Raw genomic sequence first — 17,387 nt, 5'->3', positions numbered from 1 at the left:
CCTTGGTTCAGCTAAGGGAAAGCAATGTTTTTGAAGCACTGATTGTTTCAAGTTTACAGAGCCCTAATAAACTCTGTAAGCACAGATCCTTGTGTAAGTGAATTTGAGTATACCAACAGTAAATTTGATTTCTGTATTTATGTTTCATAGATACCGCTGAAGAATTCCACAGATCCTAAGAACCTGAAGACTGCATCTGAAGAATCCTTTAGTGTAAAGAGTTCATGTTAACAGGAGCCTGAATTACAGAAAAACACTTGAAACTGTTTCTCTACTTATCAATAATCATAACTGGTAGATACAGTACGACATTAAAGCAAAAAAACATCAGGCAACACAGAAAGAGTATCAAAGACACTGAAAATGTATGTAATGAGGTACCATCCCTCACTAATTGGTTTGTGTTCCCAGCTGGTACTCCAAGTCACAGTACTCTTTAGGTTTTGTAAGTAATCTATCCAAATCCCCAGCAATACAGCAATATTCCCTTTTTCAGATCTTGGTTATATAAAAAAATAAATATCTTATTGTCCACAGGAAGAAATTTTTCTGGCAAGGGCTTCCTAACTTTATTAGCTTTTCCATTTACTTCTGCTTCTAGCATGTCAATAGACATTAGTGTTTACATCAGCTACTAGCTGCAGCTGCTACGTAGTATTTTACATGACTGGCACAGTCATTCCTACAATCCTGCATATACTTGTAATTCCTAAGACTTGATTTATTTATTTTTCCAATATAAGTATGCATACATACATGGATGTATGTGTACATATACACACTATTTATAAAGTAAATCTGAATGCAAACACAGCATCCACTCATGACTTACCTTCAGGTTTACCTAAGAAAAAAAAGTGCCAAGTGAAAATTAGTATAAATCTCAAATGTCAAAATTTAGACCCTTAACAATTAGCCATAATCAAATGCAATTAGAATCATATTCCCAGTTTCAAACTGACTCACAAATCCTAGGAAGGCACACTTCCATATAAAACTAAATCTACTTAGGAAAAATTACTGTTGAAAATAAATGCCCTCTAAAATTTTTATCATTGTTACTACATTTAACAAAACAACAGAACTTGTTCCAGACCTAAATCTATGTAGTAGAATACAGATCTTCTAAGATGCATGTACAATCTGTGTAATGCTTAACTTTAGGCAATGCACTGAACACAGAAAAATTGCTGCTCTCCAGCATTCCCTAAACTACTCCAGAATTGCAAAGACAACTACAGCACATTTTTCTTCAACAGAGAGAGAAGAATAGTGATACTACGGACTCTCGTAAAAAATACGCCTTGCTTTTTATGGTACATTTACCAATGAGTACATATGGGGCAGAAGCCTGAAGTAACTCTGAATGCTGTTACGAATGGTAAAGCACTACCCCAAATTTATTTCAAAAGGAAAGATGGAAAAATTAAGGGTACACACTGCAGCATGAGAGCAGTAAGGAATTTCCATCTAGAAGGGCAACCAAAATTAATTTATTTACATTAATTTTAAATTAGCGTATATTAAATACAGTTGCACTGCTGAAGGGCTTCTCTATATTATCCATACATTGGCTGTTGCTTTTTCTCTTTTTTAGGTTTAGACTGTTAACAGAAAACACTGAAAAACTGGAGTCACAATAAAATGGTATTTTTTACATTAGATGTTAATTCTGTGTATTTTGTTTTCTATAAACTCACCATAGAAGTGTCCAAAGCCCATGCTGATTGCAATCACCAAAGCCAGTATGATGCATCTGTTAAGGCCACTACTGAACTGCCGTTTGTGCTGCTCTTCCCCGGGAGGCTCAGACTCTGGTTCAGCAGGTGACCCCCCGTCACTCTCGGAGCTGGGGATCAGCCTCTTCTTAGCCCGACGTTTTCGTACTGTGGAACTGGACTGATTGCTCGGTTCATCACTACTTGATTCATCATTGCTGGCCTGAGATGAAAAAACTGAAAACCACCACAAAACATTCTTCAAAATGCATTAATTGTTGCTTTAAAAATCAATCTGAGTACCAAAATCCATCATATTTATGCAACATCTATTTGGAATTTATCGTAGAAAACATTAATAAAACAAAAATTGTCAATGCAATATTTTGTGCTGGATATTATGCAAGGAATGCTTGATGTCCACAGTTAAAGATTCATTTTTTCAAAGGAAATGATAAAAATCAAGAAATCATGAGCAAAAACCTGAGTGGTGCTTCCCCATACTGTACCATTCACTCATTAGAAAATGTTTCTTCTAGACAATCCTGCCTTGTACACTGTCTCTGCAAATTCTTGTGAAGTAAAAAGGTTAAGAATTCTAATTTCCTTTTCTTACAGGTACTGCGACTGAACTATTTAATAACGAAAGAGCACCATAAAGGCTTGCTAAAAGAAAGCCTCCTATGAAGCTATAGACATGGTTTTTGTATATTCTCTCAAAAAAATTCCTTCTGTGATCTACGTGCAGCTGCAGACAAAATTCCATTAAAGTTCTATTAATGCAGTTATAAATACCCAAAGGTTTGTATTGCACATTTATTTAAATATGTAATTTTTTTTATTTTTAATATCTACCATACACTACCTATAAACATCTTTACCCACCTTTCAAAAAAGCCAATTTCAACTACTGATGCTCAGGAAAGGAAACACCCAGGTGCTTCTGTGTCTGTCCCTTCCTAAGGAGGGAGCTCACCAAGCCACTCTCCATCATTTATCACCAGTCCTGGTCTAGTGGGCAGGTCCCAGGGGACTGGAGGTTGGCCAGTGTGGGGTCTCTCTACAAAAAGAGCAGGAGGGAAGACCCCAAAAACTTCAAGCCTGTCAGTCTGACCTCAGCGCTGGGGAAGGTCATGGAGAAGATCATCCTAAATGGCATCACACAGCGTGTGAGGTCTGAAAACCAGGAGATCAGGCCCAGTCAGTACAGGTTCATGAAGGGCTGGACCAACTTGTTCTTCTACAACAAGGTGTCCCACCTGGTTAATGAGGGAAAGGCTGTGGACATTGTCTATTCGGACTTCAGTAAAGCATTTGACACTGTCTCCTACAGCATTCTCCGGGAGAAACTGGCTGCTCAGGGCCTGGGCATAGGTGTGTTCTTTGCTAGGTTAAAAACTGGCCGGATGGCAGAGCCCAAAGAGTCATGATAAATGGCGACCGGTCACTAGTGGTGTCCTTCAGGGCTCAGTGTTAGTGCCAGTGTTGTTTAACGTATTTATTGATGATCTGGACAAGGGGATCAAATGCACCCTCAGTAAATTTGCAGATGACACCAAGTCGACTGGGAGTGTTGATCTGCTGAAGGATAGGAAGGCTCTGCAAAGCCAGACAGGCTGGATCCATGGGCTGTGCCCAGTGGTATGAGGTTCAACTAGGCAAAGTGCTGGGTCCTGTATCTGGGCTGCAATTACCCCTTGCAATGCTACAGGCTTCAGGAAGAGTGGCTGCAAAGCTGCTTATGGAAAAGGACCTGTGAGTGCTGACAGAGCTGAACATGAACCAGCTTGTGCCCAGGCAACCAAGAAGGCCAGCGGCACCCTGGCCTGTATCAGCAATAGTGTGCCCAGCCGGGCCAAGGAAGCAATCATTCCTGTTTACCTGGCACTGGTGAGGCTGCACCTCAGATCCTGTGTTCAGTTCTGAGCCCCTCACTACAAGAGAGACATTGAGGTGCTATAGCAGGTCCAGAGAAGGACAAGCTGGGGAAGGATCTGGAGCAAAAGTCTTGATAAGGAATGGCTGAGGGAACCAGGGTTGTTTAGCCTAGAGAAGGCTCAGGGGGGACCTTATCACTCTCTATAACTGCCTGAAAGGAGGATGGAGAAAGGAGGTGGCTGGTCTCTTTTCCCAAGTAGCAAGTGATGGGACAAGAGGTAATAGCCTCAAGCTGCACCAGGGGAGATTTAGACTGGATATTTGGAAAAATTTCTTCACCAACAGGGTGGTCAGGTATTGGAACAGGCTGCACAGGGCAGTGGTGGAATCACTGACCTTAAAGTATTCAAAACACATGTACAGATGAGGCCCTTAGTGACATAGTTTAGTGGTGACTTGGCAGTTTTGGGGTAAAGGTTGGACTTCATGATCTTAAAGGTCTTTTCCAAGCTAGCTGATGCTATGATATGATTCTAACAGTCTGAATCCAAAACACTTCCATTACCTACCAATTTTGGAAGACTGAATTGGCAAAGATTTAAGATAAGACCCATTTCTAACCATAAAAAAACCCTTTTGTATTCTTTTTGTAAAATGTTTATGATACCATTTGTATGATCACATTCTTATAGCCCAAAAAAGCTGGGAAAATAATAACAGAGCTGTAATTGCTTCTTGTTTTGTGGTACAAATGCCTGCTTCATGTACTGTATATAAATGTATATAATCCAGTAGGTAAGTGATGATTATTTAATCTCTCTCCTTTGAAAGCATTACTTTCAAGACTAAGGCAAATAGCAAGGGAAAGCAGTAGCAGGGTGAAAAAGCAGCTTTAAAATATCTATGTTCACGTACCTAATTCACATGCCCAAAATAGATTCAGTGTGATCAATGAAGCCTCCAGCACATGACAAAGTGCTCGTGGCTCAGACACTAAATTTGATGCCCACAATTACACAATGCTAATGCACCGTCTAGATATATGGCTGTTCATTCTCATACCAGAGATCATCACTCAAATGCAGAAATATAAATACAGAGTTACTGTCCTTGAACATTTCACAACTGAAAATCATCTGTTTGAGCGAAACCATGCACATACCACTGGACAAGAATGCAAAGCAGTGCTGGCCATTATCTATAAAAAGCATTGCCATCTCAGATCCTTCACTTAATTCCAACTTAATAGATGTGATTGCATCAACCCCAGAAAAGATTACCAATTAGTATCTGGAATACACGTCTGATTTCTGACTCCATGGACAAGAAACATGTCACATAACAAAAGACAACTTCCCCTCCTAAGAAAATAATCCACTTTAGTCAGTTAGTCAAACCACACCAACCAAGCACACATTGCAATAAAGACATATCACTTTAACCACTAATTGACATTCAGATTCTTTAAATGAATTTATATAGCTTGGCAGAAAAGGACAGTATTTTAGAATCAGTCATTGAAGCAGATGCATACTTCCTCAACCCTGCACAATGAAGACAAGCATATTGAAATTAGTCAGGAGAGAGGTATTTAGAATTTACTAGAATGCAGAGGTCAGACATTATAAAAGATTATGCAGGCCATACTTAATAAGTGAAGATGCTACCTTCACTTATTTGGGTTTTTTCAGGGATTTTTCAATAACCAAAGAAGCTTACACATATGGAATACAAAAGTGGTTAAGGAACAAGACGCTAGTAGCCAAATGGAAAAATCTTTTGATATATACTGGACAGCAAAGAATAGGAAAGGCAGAAAAAAAACCCCAGACAATCAGAAAGCAAAGAGAAAAAGCTGTAAGACACTTACAGCCATTCAAAAGCACTTAGTGGCAAGTTGTCAACACCATTACACTTTCAGGCAAGAATGACACTGCCTTACAGCTGCTGTAAGAATTCAGTACAAAGCTGTACCCTCTAACATTCACAGGATGAAAAGGGGCATAAAAGAAATAAAGTGTGACCACAATAGCAGTGCAAAAAATCTAGCTTCTGCTATGACTTTGCAGTGTCAGAGCTACACTAGAAACCACATGAAGTAACAATGTCAGTTATCAGTTTGTCTTTCTGACATTTCTGCACAGACACAACTCAAGCCTAGATGCAGTTTATTTCAGCATATGAGAGCTTCTTCTAGTTAACTTTATTCACGAAGCAATATGAAAATATTTGTTTGCACAGTGAAGACAGCTAAGCAGGTTTGCAATTAAAAGTTTTAGTATCTATATAAGGAAAATCTGAAGCTCATCCTTTTCCAACTCAACAGAAAACTCAACAAGCAGTGAATGGCAAAGATTTCCATCACCAAAAAAGTGGCATGAAAACTCTGACTGCTAAAACTCTGGCATGTAAAATAAATGCAAAAGTACTCCAGACATTTTCTGTAATACATGGTCAATCAAATGCACAGCACTAAAGACCATGCTGAAATCAGCTTCCGTTAGGAAGAAGAAATTCTTTCTGCCAGTCACACAGATTTGGAATCCAACAAGAACCATTCATTTAAAACAGCCAAGCACCCATATTAAAATGTATTACAAAGCTTACCGATGCCCATTCCAAATCTACATGTAAGTTTAACAATTTTCAAAAAAGCAAATAAAACACTGGCAGCTTAGCCAAATTCTTCAATGAGGACTGGCTTTTAGCATCTGTTTGGAATACCACTACTACAAGATCAAGTCAGATAGCTACTGTTAATTTTAAGAACACTTCATGCAAGCCATAAGCAATCAGCTTTACACAAGCTGATCTGATTTAATCACACCACCTTGGAAAGGAAGACTGCGAGACACATGCTCTTTCACCTCATTTCCCCATCCCCTTACACAATCAGGAATCTTCCTCAGCTCCTCCAGCCAACTGACTTTTGTGTACAAGAACATGGGGGAAAAAGTAAAAAAAAAAAAAAAAAAAAAAAAAAACATTTTTAGAACTCTGCCCTAAAACAAAAGTCAATAAATTTTAAATTAAGTCATCCAGAAGACTCTGAGAAGATGACAGTCACTCATCGTATTTAGATGCTAAGCTGTTATTTTCTGATTCAAATGGATACTATACAGACAGATAAATGTTTAACAATGCTCTATTCTACTTCTAAAATAAAACAGTATTTTAAGAAAAGTCCTGCTCTTGTAATAAACTCACTTTGAAAACCAAAAATCACTAACACAAAAGTATTATAGAGAATAAAGGGAACAGAAAAGATTACAAATAAGCAGCAAAATAGGATTAAAAAGGAAGACTAGAGAACTAGAGAAGAGTAACACAAGAGTAAGTATTTTTGTTTGGGCTTGTTGGGTTTTTTCTTGGGTTTAATTGGCCAAATATTCTTATCCTTCCTCCTAAACACAATGCATTGTATATTTCTGCCAAGTACTGTGAGAATCTTAAAAAATATATATACACTCTTTGTAGCTATGAAGGTAAGAAAAAGTTTTTGTAGTCATGCTGCTACTAATCCTCATGGTCCCAAAAAGTCAATTCTCTCTCAGCTGCTAGTTATTTATGTCAGCTCTGTAAAAGCCTTTAAAATTGCCCAGAGAAACCCTACAATTACTCTATGAACTAGAAGTAATTTTAATTCTCAAAAATATGCTAGCAATTTACTTTCTATTTAAAATAGCAAGCACTTATCGGGAGAGAGCATTTTCAAATAAACAGACTGTAGACATACCTTTGGACAAAGGTTCAGATTTAGGGTAACTAAAGTTCTTCTAGACACTGCAAATTACTTGGACACGTACTCAACAAGACTGATTATCTTTCCACCTCTCCACACAGAGAAGGTTTCCTAAGCAAAGACTGCTTTGTTTTGGTTTGGTTTTTTCCTGGTGACATTTTTGCACACAGTTACTTAGTAATTTGCTGTCCTTACCAGTTTCTAGATGGGAAAATGCATACTGACTGCTAGAGGAGGAACCCATGTTAAAATCATCTGAACTTCGAGCTTCTTCACCATCAGCTGGAGCTTCCTCCTGACTTTGAGTTTCTTCTGATTTTGGAGCTTCAAGTGTAACAATGTCAGAATCATCACTAATAGTTCCAATGCCGGAGCCATCATCAGGGATTTTTTCTTTATTTCCCTAGGGAAATGGGCAATGTAAAAAATATTCAGATACATTCAACAAAATAACCTTGAAACATAGCAAGAATTCTCAATGCTTTAAAAAAAGGAAAATCTATATCTTTATGTTAATGCCTTCAAAACATTGCTTAGCATTGTCACATGGAGCTTACAGAAGCTTTTGAACAACATAATGCAATTTACCTCTGGAACTACCTGAGTTTCCTCAAAAGCAGAAAGAGTATTATCTGCCACTGGTATCTCTTCATCATTGCTGCACTGAGCTATATGAAAAGGAAAAAACCAAACATGGGATTAAAACCAGTAACCACAAATTATGCCCACCCATATATAATATAAAAATGTGTGTAATTGTGGCAGATTTCTATTATCAGTGAAGTTTTTTCTACAAATATACTAAATCTCATTTTCAATAACTCTCTAACAAAAATTGGAGTCCAATTTGTTATTACACAATATAGTGGTTTGGAGGATACTTGAATTCAAATGCTCATACTGATCATAATGCAAGTAACCTCTAAATGAAATGCAGAGTCGGGTAAAAAACCAACACTGTATCTAAGCAGCACCACAGTACATCCATATGCTAAGATAATAAAAATATTTTCCAGACAGTCACTGGAGTTTGAGTGTCTAGTCCTATTTGTACAAGGAGAGATTATGAATCTGGAAACATGGCCAAGCTCAAATGTAGTCAACTGCACACTGAACCTGTCACGCCTGTGTTCTCATGCCAACATTCAAAAATTTAGTATCTAATTTAGTAATTAAAGTGGAAGGATTTTCACTTTATTAATATGCACCAGTCTTAGACTTCCAACTTAATAAATGCTAACTCAGCACATTTTCTTAGGTGTAAAAGCATTGATGGCTCCTTCCAAATTACTCTTATTTGATCTATGACATTATTAAGGAATATTTCTTTTATCAACAGCAATTCTATAAACTGTCTTCCAGCAACAGCAGTGCATACTGTTCTATAACACATCTCAAGTATTGACAAAATGAAAGACATTCTATTAATTTAATCTATTTCAAGAAAAAATACTTTTATAGAGCTGATGACTGATTATTATCCATACCTCTGATGAAGCAAGAGCTCTGACAGAGGCCTACAAACCCTATTAAAAATACCAGTTTTATGCCAATGCTACAACAGATACTTACCTATATTCTAGAATTACTCCTCTTTTAAATCTCACCTTGCAAATCAATTGGTTGCTCCTCTTCTTGCAAAGAAACATATTCTTCTGAAACAAACTCAGGGTTATCATTTGTGCTTCCATTTTCTGAAGTCACTGTCTCTATGTCAGAACCCTGGAGTTGAAGAGTTTCAAATGAACACCACAGATTTCCATCAGTAAAGCAGAAGGAAAGGGTTACAGAGAAAATAGAACTCTAATAATAAAAACAGAAGAGTAATATCCTTAAAAATTGAAGAAGACTTTAAGCAAAGAAAACAAGAGAAATACCAAGTAATTAGCTACAGGGAAACAACTGTTGTTGTGTTACGACCATGACTGAAAAAAGGCAGAGAAGGACAACTCGGGGCGAGGGTGAGGAGGGGAAAAAGGAAAATTAGGCATAAGTTAACAACTATGCTGAGTATTTTAAAGAACTATTTCCCAGTAGCTTTATTTGATTTATTTACTAAATAGAATTTAGAGAAAAGGGAGATTTTGCATACGGGATCTAATTCTTGCATACATGTCCATGTAGTGTATGCAAACACACACACCCTCCCCAAAATGGAACTTCCAAGAGTGCCACCATGTACTCTACTAAGTGCTATCACCAGGAAAAATCATCTCAATTCCTGCTGGCAAATTTGAATGGCTGTTTTAACAGGACATCTCTGACACCAGGAAAACAAATATTTATAGAATCTCTAAATTGGATTTCTGTCTTTAATCTAGAAAGGAGCCATAGCTATTAGTCAGCTGCCAGTCAGCAACAACCCCAGAGCAACACAGGCACTGAAGATACACAATGCTCGGAGACTGCAGGGTACTAAAGGTAACCAGTATGGCTGGCAACTCTAAATATTTCATTTTCGTATTGTAATTTTTGTTTAAAAGAACTGATGGAACACAAGTAAGGTTAGTAGAAAAGTACAAGCATGCAAAATGTAACTGAAAAATACAAAGTCACTCTGATCCATAAATAACTAGAGCTGTTTTTGTAAACAGAGGGAGTTATTTTTGCCACAGCAGGTGTGAAATTACAGTAGTAATACTTCCAGATCAGTTTCGGGACTCAAGCAAACATGTATGATTTTAAGAGGAGGCTGTACTTGAGGAAGAACAGATACCTCAAAAAGCTACATAAGATATATTCTACAACCACATTAAAGCCTTTTTAAAAGACTTCAGAAGCTAACTGCTTTAGCAATCTGAAATACACTTTGTATCTTTTGACTACATATCACAATTTTAATTGCAAATGTTCTGCAGAAATTTGCCACTTAATTATAAGTAACATTAAAATCTGACTGAGATCTCAGGAAAGAAAACATACAGTTAAATACTAAATGCTAAAGACTTAAAAAAAAAAGAAAAGGAAAAAAAGGAAAAAAAAATTTACTACACCCACACCTCAGCCCAGATCTGTAGAGATGCAAAAATCCTCAGGACTACAGAGGAAAAGTATTTTGGAGGTCCGCACTAAGAAGTAAGGCCTCTCAGAGCTCCTGAGCAACTTCAGCCTGACTTGCTCACTGCTACAGGAAAGTAAGATAAACCGTTAATCTTATCTAACTTCAAGGGTCAACACCTGAGCAAATTGTTGAAGGCACCTTTACAATCAATACAGTGAGTAAAGTCAAGACAGCAAGTTATTTCATCAAATGGAAGTGTTGATCTTAGCAGAATTACTGCTCTCTAGACTCCATGGCTGTATCAATTTAATCTGTACACTGCAAACTTAGAGACCACCATCAGATTCACACACCTCACCTGTAGACATTTATGCAACAACAGAGCCCATCCCAACAGACCTTTAATTGTTCCCTTTTTTCCTCTTGTCTCAAGCTTTATTCTACTAGGAATTAAAAGTTACTTTTGTTTTAACAAAGCCATTGTCACTTTATACAACTAGTCAAACTTCAGAAGGTAGGAAACACAAACACTCTAATTAAATTAGGGCTACACAGAAACAACAGTGACTTTATAAAAGTATGCCTAATAAATGAAGCTATGGCAGAGCTCAAAAGATGGGCAAGAAACAACTGAAGCCATACAAATTTGACAGAGCTCCACACGTGAATTGAACAGGTCTTGAAAAGACAAGAATTTTGAACCAAGAACAGATTTTTGCCTTTCACAGAGTCTGTTTGCTCTTTCCACTTGCTGCCACACAACCTACCATCACAGCTTCTTTACACAGTAATCAGATTGCTTTTGTATATTTCATTATGAAAGATACCTCTTCAGTGACAGTTTGCCCAATGGGGGAAAAAAACTCCAAAACATTCCCTTAGCTGCTGCCACTAGCTCAGTCCTGCACTGCCATATCAATTCCTCCTCCACAAGGTGCCAACATCCAGGTTATTTCTACATATTTTATGCCTTGCGCTTTCCTGCCTCAATAACAGGGCCAAGGAAACCCAGAATTCCAACATGACTTGCAAAGAACTTGTGCGAAAAGCTGCTGTGAGTCCCTGGAAAACACAAAAGAAAGTCACTTCAAAACTCAGTCCCCTCTTAAATCTCCTTCCACCTCCAAGCCTTTCAGGCTGTTACAGTTAGCAAGACCCTTCAAGCATAAGTATGGCAAACCCTCAGCAATCAGCATCTGAAGCTCTGAGAAGGCTCATTCCTGACCTTACAGTACAGGTGTGAGGAGAGTTGCCCTGCCCTCCCACCACCTTCATTTCTCAATAAATCTAATGAAACGGCATTCCTTCACTCACTGTAGCTTCCGCCAGACTCCACCTGAGGCAAGAAAGCCTGGGAAAACCAGTATTGTGGGTATGGAATATATAATTACATACTCTCTCTAACATAACCTTCTCTAAGGGATTGCCAACCAGTCTTTGCAATGCCATTAGTTTCTGGAGACCCCAGATGCTCTAAACTCCCCATATCTTTCTTTTTCGATGCAGAATAGCATTCCACATGTGAAAGTGCTTGAAATCATGCAAGTAAAACCAAGTAGGTCTGTGTGCATCTTTCTCCAGAACATAAAAGCATTCTGCAAGCAGAGTGAGGCAACACAAAAGATTAGAGGCAGCACATCTCACAGATGTCTTTATGCCAGTCTTCAGCCTACTGACCTCTGATGCTCAACTTAAAAGACAGAGACTGTTGCAGTCAGGAACAAAAGCAGTTGGTTATATGCAAACTACAGCATTCACATGAGCCTTCAAAATGCTGCCTTCTAATATTCTAGCCCTTGTGCATAAACTTGCCCTTATCCTATTTTTAACTAATAGGACAGATGGAATGTAAGGACAGAGGCCTGCTCCTAAACAGCAGCTGTTGAAGCTAGGACTAGATACCTCAGTGGTAGAAAAGACTTGAAGAAACCACGGAATCAGTTCCCTTCCATGCAAGATATTTTTCCTCCCCACTACTCCCAGTACTTCTGGGGTTCTTCTGGGGGGTAGGGTGGATAGAAAAGAAATATATTAGCAGCAACAGACAAGCTACACAGAACAACAGTGCTTTGAGGAAAGATGGAACAGAGATCATCTCACTAAAATTCTATCAGTTCCTTAAAGTAAAATCTTCATAGAAAAAAATTCTTTTCAATAACACAATTTACAGCAGCTATAGTAAAGGATACGTATTTTTGAACAGTAGTTTTCTTATTTATAAACCTCTCTTCTATACCGTCTCTTGATATGTAAAATCTATATAGTTGAAATATTTTACTGCATATGGCTAGCCTGAAACTAACATAACTTATTAATTTGAAATGGGGTACCTCATGGTTGATGACAGTCCAGCCACAAGATGAATCACTGTCACTCGAATTTTCAGACATTTTCAAAGCACACTGCAAGTAAAAGTAGATTCTTTTAACATGCAACACATAGAATTTCACTGCTGTCAAAGAAAAAAGAGAAACAGAAGAATCCAAATCATGACATTACAGCAGGACCACACTAATTCACAAACTGTTACTCTGAAATCGAAGAAAAAAAAAGTTAGAAAGAAAAATATATTCTTTTGTACATGTTTCCTATTACCTTTTTTATATTGGGAGCAATTATGGCTTTGCTAGGTACATGCCAATTCTGGCCAGCCAAGGCTAGCCAAAAAAAAATACATAATCAAATTTAAAATGTGTCTGTAGCATCCTTTAAGACATGTTTCAGTAGGTGCAGTTACTTCTGAACTGTTAAGTGCACAAAAACTACAGCTTAGTCAAGAAAACCAGAGTGGGGTTTTTTGAGAAGACACAAAATAGGATTTTTGGAACCAATTCTCTTCAATTACTGGGCAAAACAATGTTTCATGTTTCTTTCACTTCTTTTAAGTACTCTCAAACATAGTTACTGATTCTGAAGGAAATTCAGAGAGTACCTTGGGAATACAAAAACAGAACAAAAAGTAATGAAGAACCAATTTAACTTGTTATAACACTACTTCATGACTTGGCTGGTTACTTTCAGAAGAGAGCTGTCTGGCTGCAGCTGCCTATCTGTTCTTTACTCCTGTACTAGGAATACAAGTATTCACTAAGGTTACATGTTCTGATTATTTTTTAAAGTTCTTAAATAACAAAAAGACTTTAAAAAGAAACAATGCATTTCCTATAATTAAAATTAAAATATATAGAATTGTTAAATAAAATTTACTATGGATTTATCTTGGGGAAAAAGAAACTCTCAAATGTAGAACAATTTCCAATCAACTGTGTGTTATGCTATGCATCCTACTTCATAAAACAACAAAAGAAATCATGGTTCGCTAAAGCTTCTATAAAATGATTATTATATTGACAAAGCAAGATTGTTCTGAGACCTTAAGACATCTGCTTTATTTCCCACACCAGATCACTTCTAGTGAGGACACAGAGAAAAGCACCTATTTGTTTAAATTTATGTACACCCTACTTCATTGTCAATCTTGTTTGTTAACACACAAAACATACACAAGCCTTGGATCAGAGCATCTACATATGCCTATGTGGCTAGAAATCTGCACAACAAAAATAAAACTTCCAATTCCATTTAGGTTTCTTAGAAAACACAGTAAATATTTGTCTCATGTATTTACATTATACTTCTTAATTGTATGTTTTCCTAACATGACACATTTTCCCCCATCAACTTCAACTAATATATTTGGGGTTCCTCTGCAAAAAAGGCGAATGACAATCATAACAGTTTATAAAGCAAAACTATTCACTAATAATCAACATAAGTACCAATGTCAGAGAAATTACATTTCCATTCATTATAAAGGCCTACTTTGAATTTGGTTGTCATTTTGCTTTAGATCTTTTTCTTCCTTCATTAGTGCTTTTCCTGGAATCTCAACTAGGGAACACCAGGAGGGTGTTTTGGATTTTTTAAAAAACCTACTGTGTTCAATCATCAATTTTTTTTTTAATCATACTTCTTCAATCTTCAAAATAACAAGTGTCCAAACAGCAAAGACTGCATTCCAGAGCTCCCATGAGATGATAACATCTGCTTGCTGTCATTAAATGATGTTGCATTTGACAAGGTGTTCAGCAGCAGCATTCCTTTCAGAGGAAGGTAACAACCAGCACCAGCACTTGCTACCTATCAGAAAGGTGGCTGGCTATATTGCCAAAACTGCACTGCTGATCTGAAACTAGCTTGGCAGAATTCTCTTTTGTATAAAAACATTCCCATTTAATTATTCTACAGTTCAGTGAACACAGCGATCATAAAAGCACCAAATTTATTGTCACTGAAAACCAAGCCTTTTGCATAACCACAGAAAACGCAGTTTGGGGCAAACATAGTACAGGCAGCCCACCAGCCCTTAGTAGTGAGTCTGATCTCCACTGGGGAAGAAATTCAGGCTGTGGCTTCATAACATGGCAATTACAGTTTTGGTGCATTTCAGTGCTAGATGAAAAGCAATGAAATCACATAATGCAAATCCTTTAACAGAAAATAAATAAATGAATCTGTTGATACAACTGCATTTACAAACCTTGGAAGAGCACATTTCACCAGCAGAGCCTGCACTGGAGATTGAACTAGACTTGTTAGTCTTCCTCCAACTAACTCAGCATTTCGTCATGGGCCCTGGCTAACTCAACATAAATGCTACCGTGTTCACCCCCTCCACCCAGATCACAAACTGACAGACAAGTAACCTAGCACTGTTTCAAACCAATTCTACTCAATAGTAGAATTACCTTGGCCTCAGACTTCATGAAGCATAAACATTTGTCTTCCCTTCCCAAACAAAAGCTTCAGGACCTTCCTATGTGGGCATCAGCATAATGAAAAAAAATTTAAAACCCCAGAGGAACACACAAACAATGATACTCTTCCATTATTTGCTGGTCTTGATAAATTGCCCCAAAAGTCACTTACATTTTATTCAACCAAAATGTTACACTAATACTGCACATCTACCTTTATACAGGTATCAATCTCCAAAATAGAAATGTTTTTCATATCAGGAATGAAATAAAAAAGAATAATTACAAGAACATTGCAAACTACTAAATTTACCAAATTTATTGACAGACTGATAGCATGACATAAGACTGACTGGCAAGTATAGGGTCACTACATTCCTGTAAGCAAATATACATGTGTAAAACAGTTATCAAAAGCAGAGCATTTTAATTAGAAATAATTAGCTCTAAAAGGGTTAAACAGCCTAAAAGGCTTAAATTTAAATAAAAAAAAAAAACAAAACCATAGGTACAGTGTTCCTAAACTTCAACCATCAGCTAAACAGCTTATTTCTGCAAAAGATTAGTAACACACAGAGCCAGAACTAAATCTGATGTCACATCCAGTCCCTTAAATAAAATGAAATACAGAAGACTAATCTGAACCCAGAACAAAATCTTCACCAGCTTATATTTATCACCACCAAATGACAAAGACTGACTAAAGACCCTGTGTGCCTCTCCCGTCAGCCAAAGGTGCTGCATACATTGGCACTGTCTTTAAAAAGAAAGCTTTGGACAGGAATCAGTAAGACACAAACCTGCAAACTTCCTAACAAATCAAGAGGATCCTAATGGGTTGTAGTCCAACAACAAGGATACAATAGGGTATTCCACATCTCCTGTATATCAGGCCAAGCCAGAAGGAAAGATTGAAATACAAAGAACAGAACTCCACACCTCCATACGCACAGCTCCGCTGCTTTGGCTCCTCACTACATACCTTCATCACCACTGTTTTTCAAAAGAAAGTGACAGTTCAAGGTCTTCTATACCCCAGTTCTAATTGCAAAGCTGATCCTAGGCCCATGAATGTCCTAAGCTATCAGTCCCATGGCCTTTTACATTTCTATAGGCAAAATAAATATCCATTACATTCAGAGTTCGACCTTTATGTAGCGGGAGGAAGGAGCAGGGAATCAGAGCTACTTTCCTAACCCTAGTGAAATGCAAACCAGAAGCATGAGATGTAAAATTACAGCCATATGGGCTGTTGATACTGTTATCCCATATATCTATATAAAAATAAATATGAGATACCACATCCTGCTTATTTATTCTGAAGCAGAATAAGTATCAGTCACAGAAAGAATAACCATTCCACTGTAAACAAATCCCTAAATTCTTCCATCATAATAGAGGATTTCCTAGACTAAAACAATTTCAGTGAGCACTGACAAAGATGAGTAACAAGGCAGTGACAGGAATCAGTGTTCTCTAGAGCTTGCTGTGCTGTCATTCCAAGTGAAAACTCAGTTCTCTCCCACAGTGGCTTCTTTGTTGCACAGCAGAAATAAACATGTTACAGTGGTATTATCCTTTGGGGTTTTCATGCAAGTTTTTATTTCTACTGAGCAATATAATTTCTTCCCCAAGTAACGTTTTTCTCCTCCACGACCATATTTAGCAATCCATAAAGGCTATTTCTTCTCTGTGATCTCCAGCAAATGTGGCTTCTAAAGGCAACCTGCCCCAAAGCCGAGCAGCCAGCCGCTGTTCACCGTTACTTCCCTCGCACAGGTGTTACTGCATCACACCTGAGACGGAAAGCGGCGCGGTGCCGGAACAGTTAAAGCAACAATAGCAAGGTTTATGAAACACAACACCTTGCATCAGCCGGAGGCACAGAGACAGATGACGGAAGCGAAGGAAGCTGGCAAATGCCAGCGCCCAGGGCCAGGGCCGGCGCGGTGCTGAACGCCGCCCGCAGAGCCAGTACGGCCGCTCCGCAGCACCCGGTTACTCGATCCCCGCGACCAACACCGGCTGTCCCAGCCCCGGTCCCAGCACTCCCGGGCATTGCCCCGCTCCAGGCAGCCCCTTCCACACACCGGGCAGCCGCACACCGACGCCACGCCAAGCCAAGCCAGGCCAGGCCGGGCAGAGCCGAGGCTAAAGGCAGCAGCCCCCGCGGGCCGGCCGGGTCCCGCCGCGCCGCCGCCTACCTGAGCGCGGCCCCGAGCGGGGCCCGGCACAGACGAGGGGCCGCTACCGCCAGTGACGCCGTCAAAAACAGCACCCGGCCCGCGCGG

At 38.5% G+C, this 17,387-nt stretch overlaps 2 protein-coding genes across 2 annotated transcripts in view; one reads left to right on the top strand and one right to left on the bottom strand.

The window, feature by feature from the left end:
• PIGB (phosphatidylinositol glycan anchor biosynthesis class B) overlaps window positions 1-1,647 on the top strand; it is a 17,376-nt gene extending 15,729 nt beyond the window's left edge. Inside the window, exon 13 of the transcript XR_004549976.1 lies at window positions 151-1,647. The gene's annotated coding sequence lies outside the window, so the exon portion shown is untranslated. The remainder of the gene's footprint in view (window positions 1-150) is intronic.
• CCPG1 (cell cycle progression 1) overlaps window positions 1-17,387 on the bottom strand; it is a 25,596-nt gene extending 8,209 nt beyond the window's left edge. The window contains exons 1-6 of the mRNA XM_013128240.3: window positions 17,301-17,387; window positions 12,670-12,741; window positions 8,946-9,060; window positions 7,927-8,006; window positions 7,534-7,741; window positions 1,701-1,955 (exon numbers count right to left, since the gene is read on the bottom strand). Coding sequence (XP_012983694.1) covers window positions 1,701-1,955; window positions 7,534-7,741; window positions 7,927-8,006; window positions 8,946-9,060; window positions 12,670-12,729 — 718 coding nt within the window. The 5' untranslated portion in view covers window positions 12,730-12,741; window positions 17,301-17,387. The remainder of the gene's footprint in view (window positions 1-1,700; window positions 1,956-7,533; window positions 7,742-7,926; window positions 8,007-8,945; window positions 9,061-12,669; window positions 12,742-17,300) is intronic.

The sequence above is a fragment of the Melopsittacus undulatus genome, chromosome 9 (assembly GCF_012275295.1).
Source record: "Melopsittacus undulatus isolate bMelUnd1 chromosome 9, bMelUnd1.mat.Z, whole genome shotgun sequence".
Taxonomy (NCBI): domain Eukaryota; kingdom Metazoa; phylum Chordata; class Aves; order Psittaciformes; family Psittaculidae; genus Melopsittacus; species Melopsittacus undulatus.
This window is presented reverse-complemented; position numbering and strand designations above follow the sequence as displayed.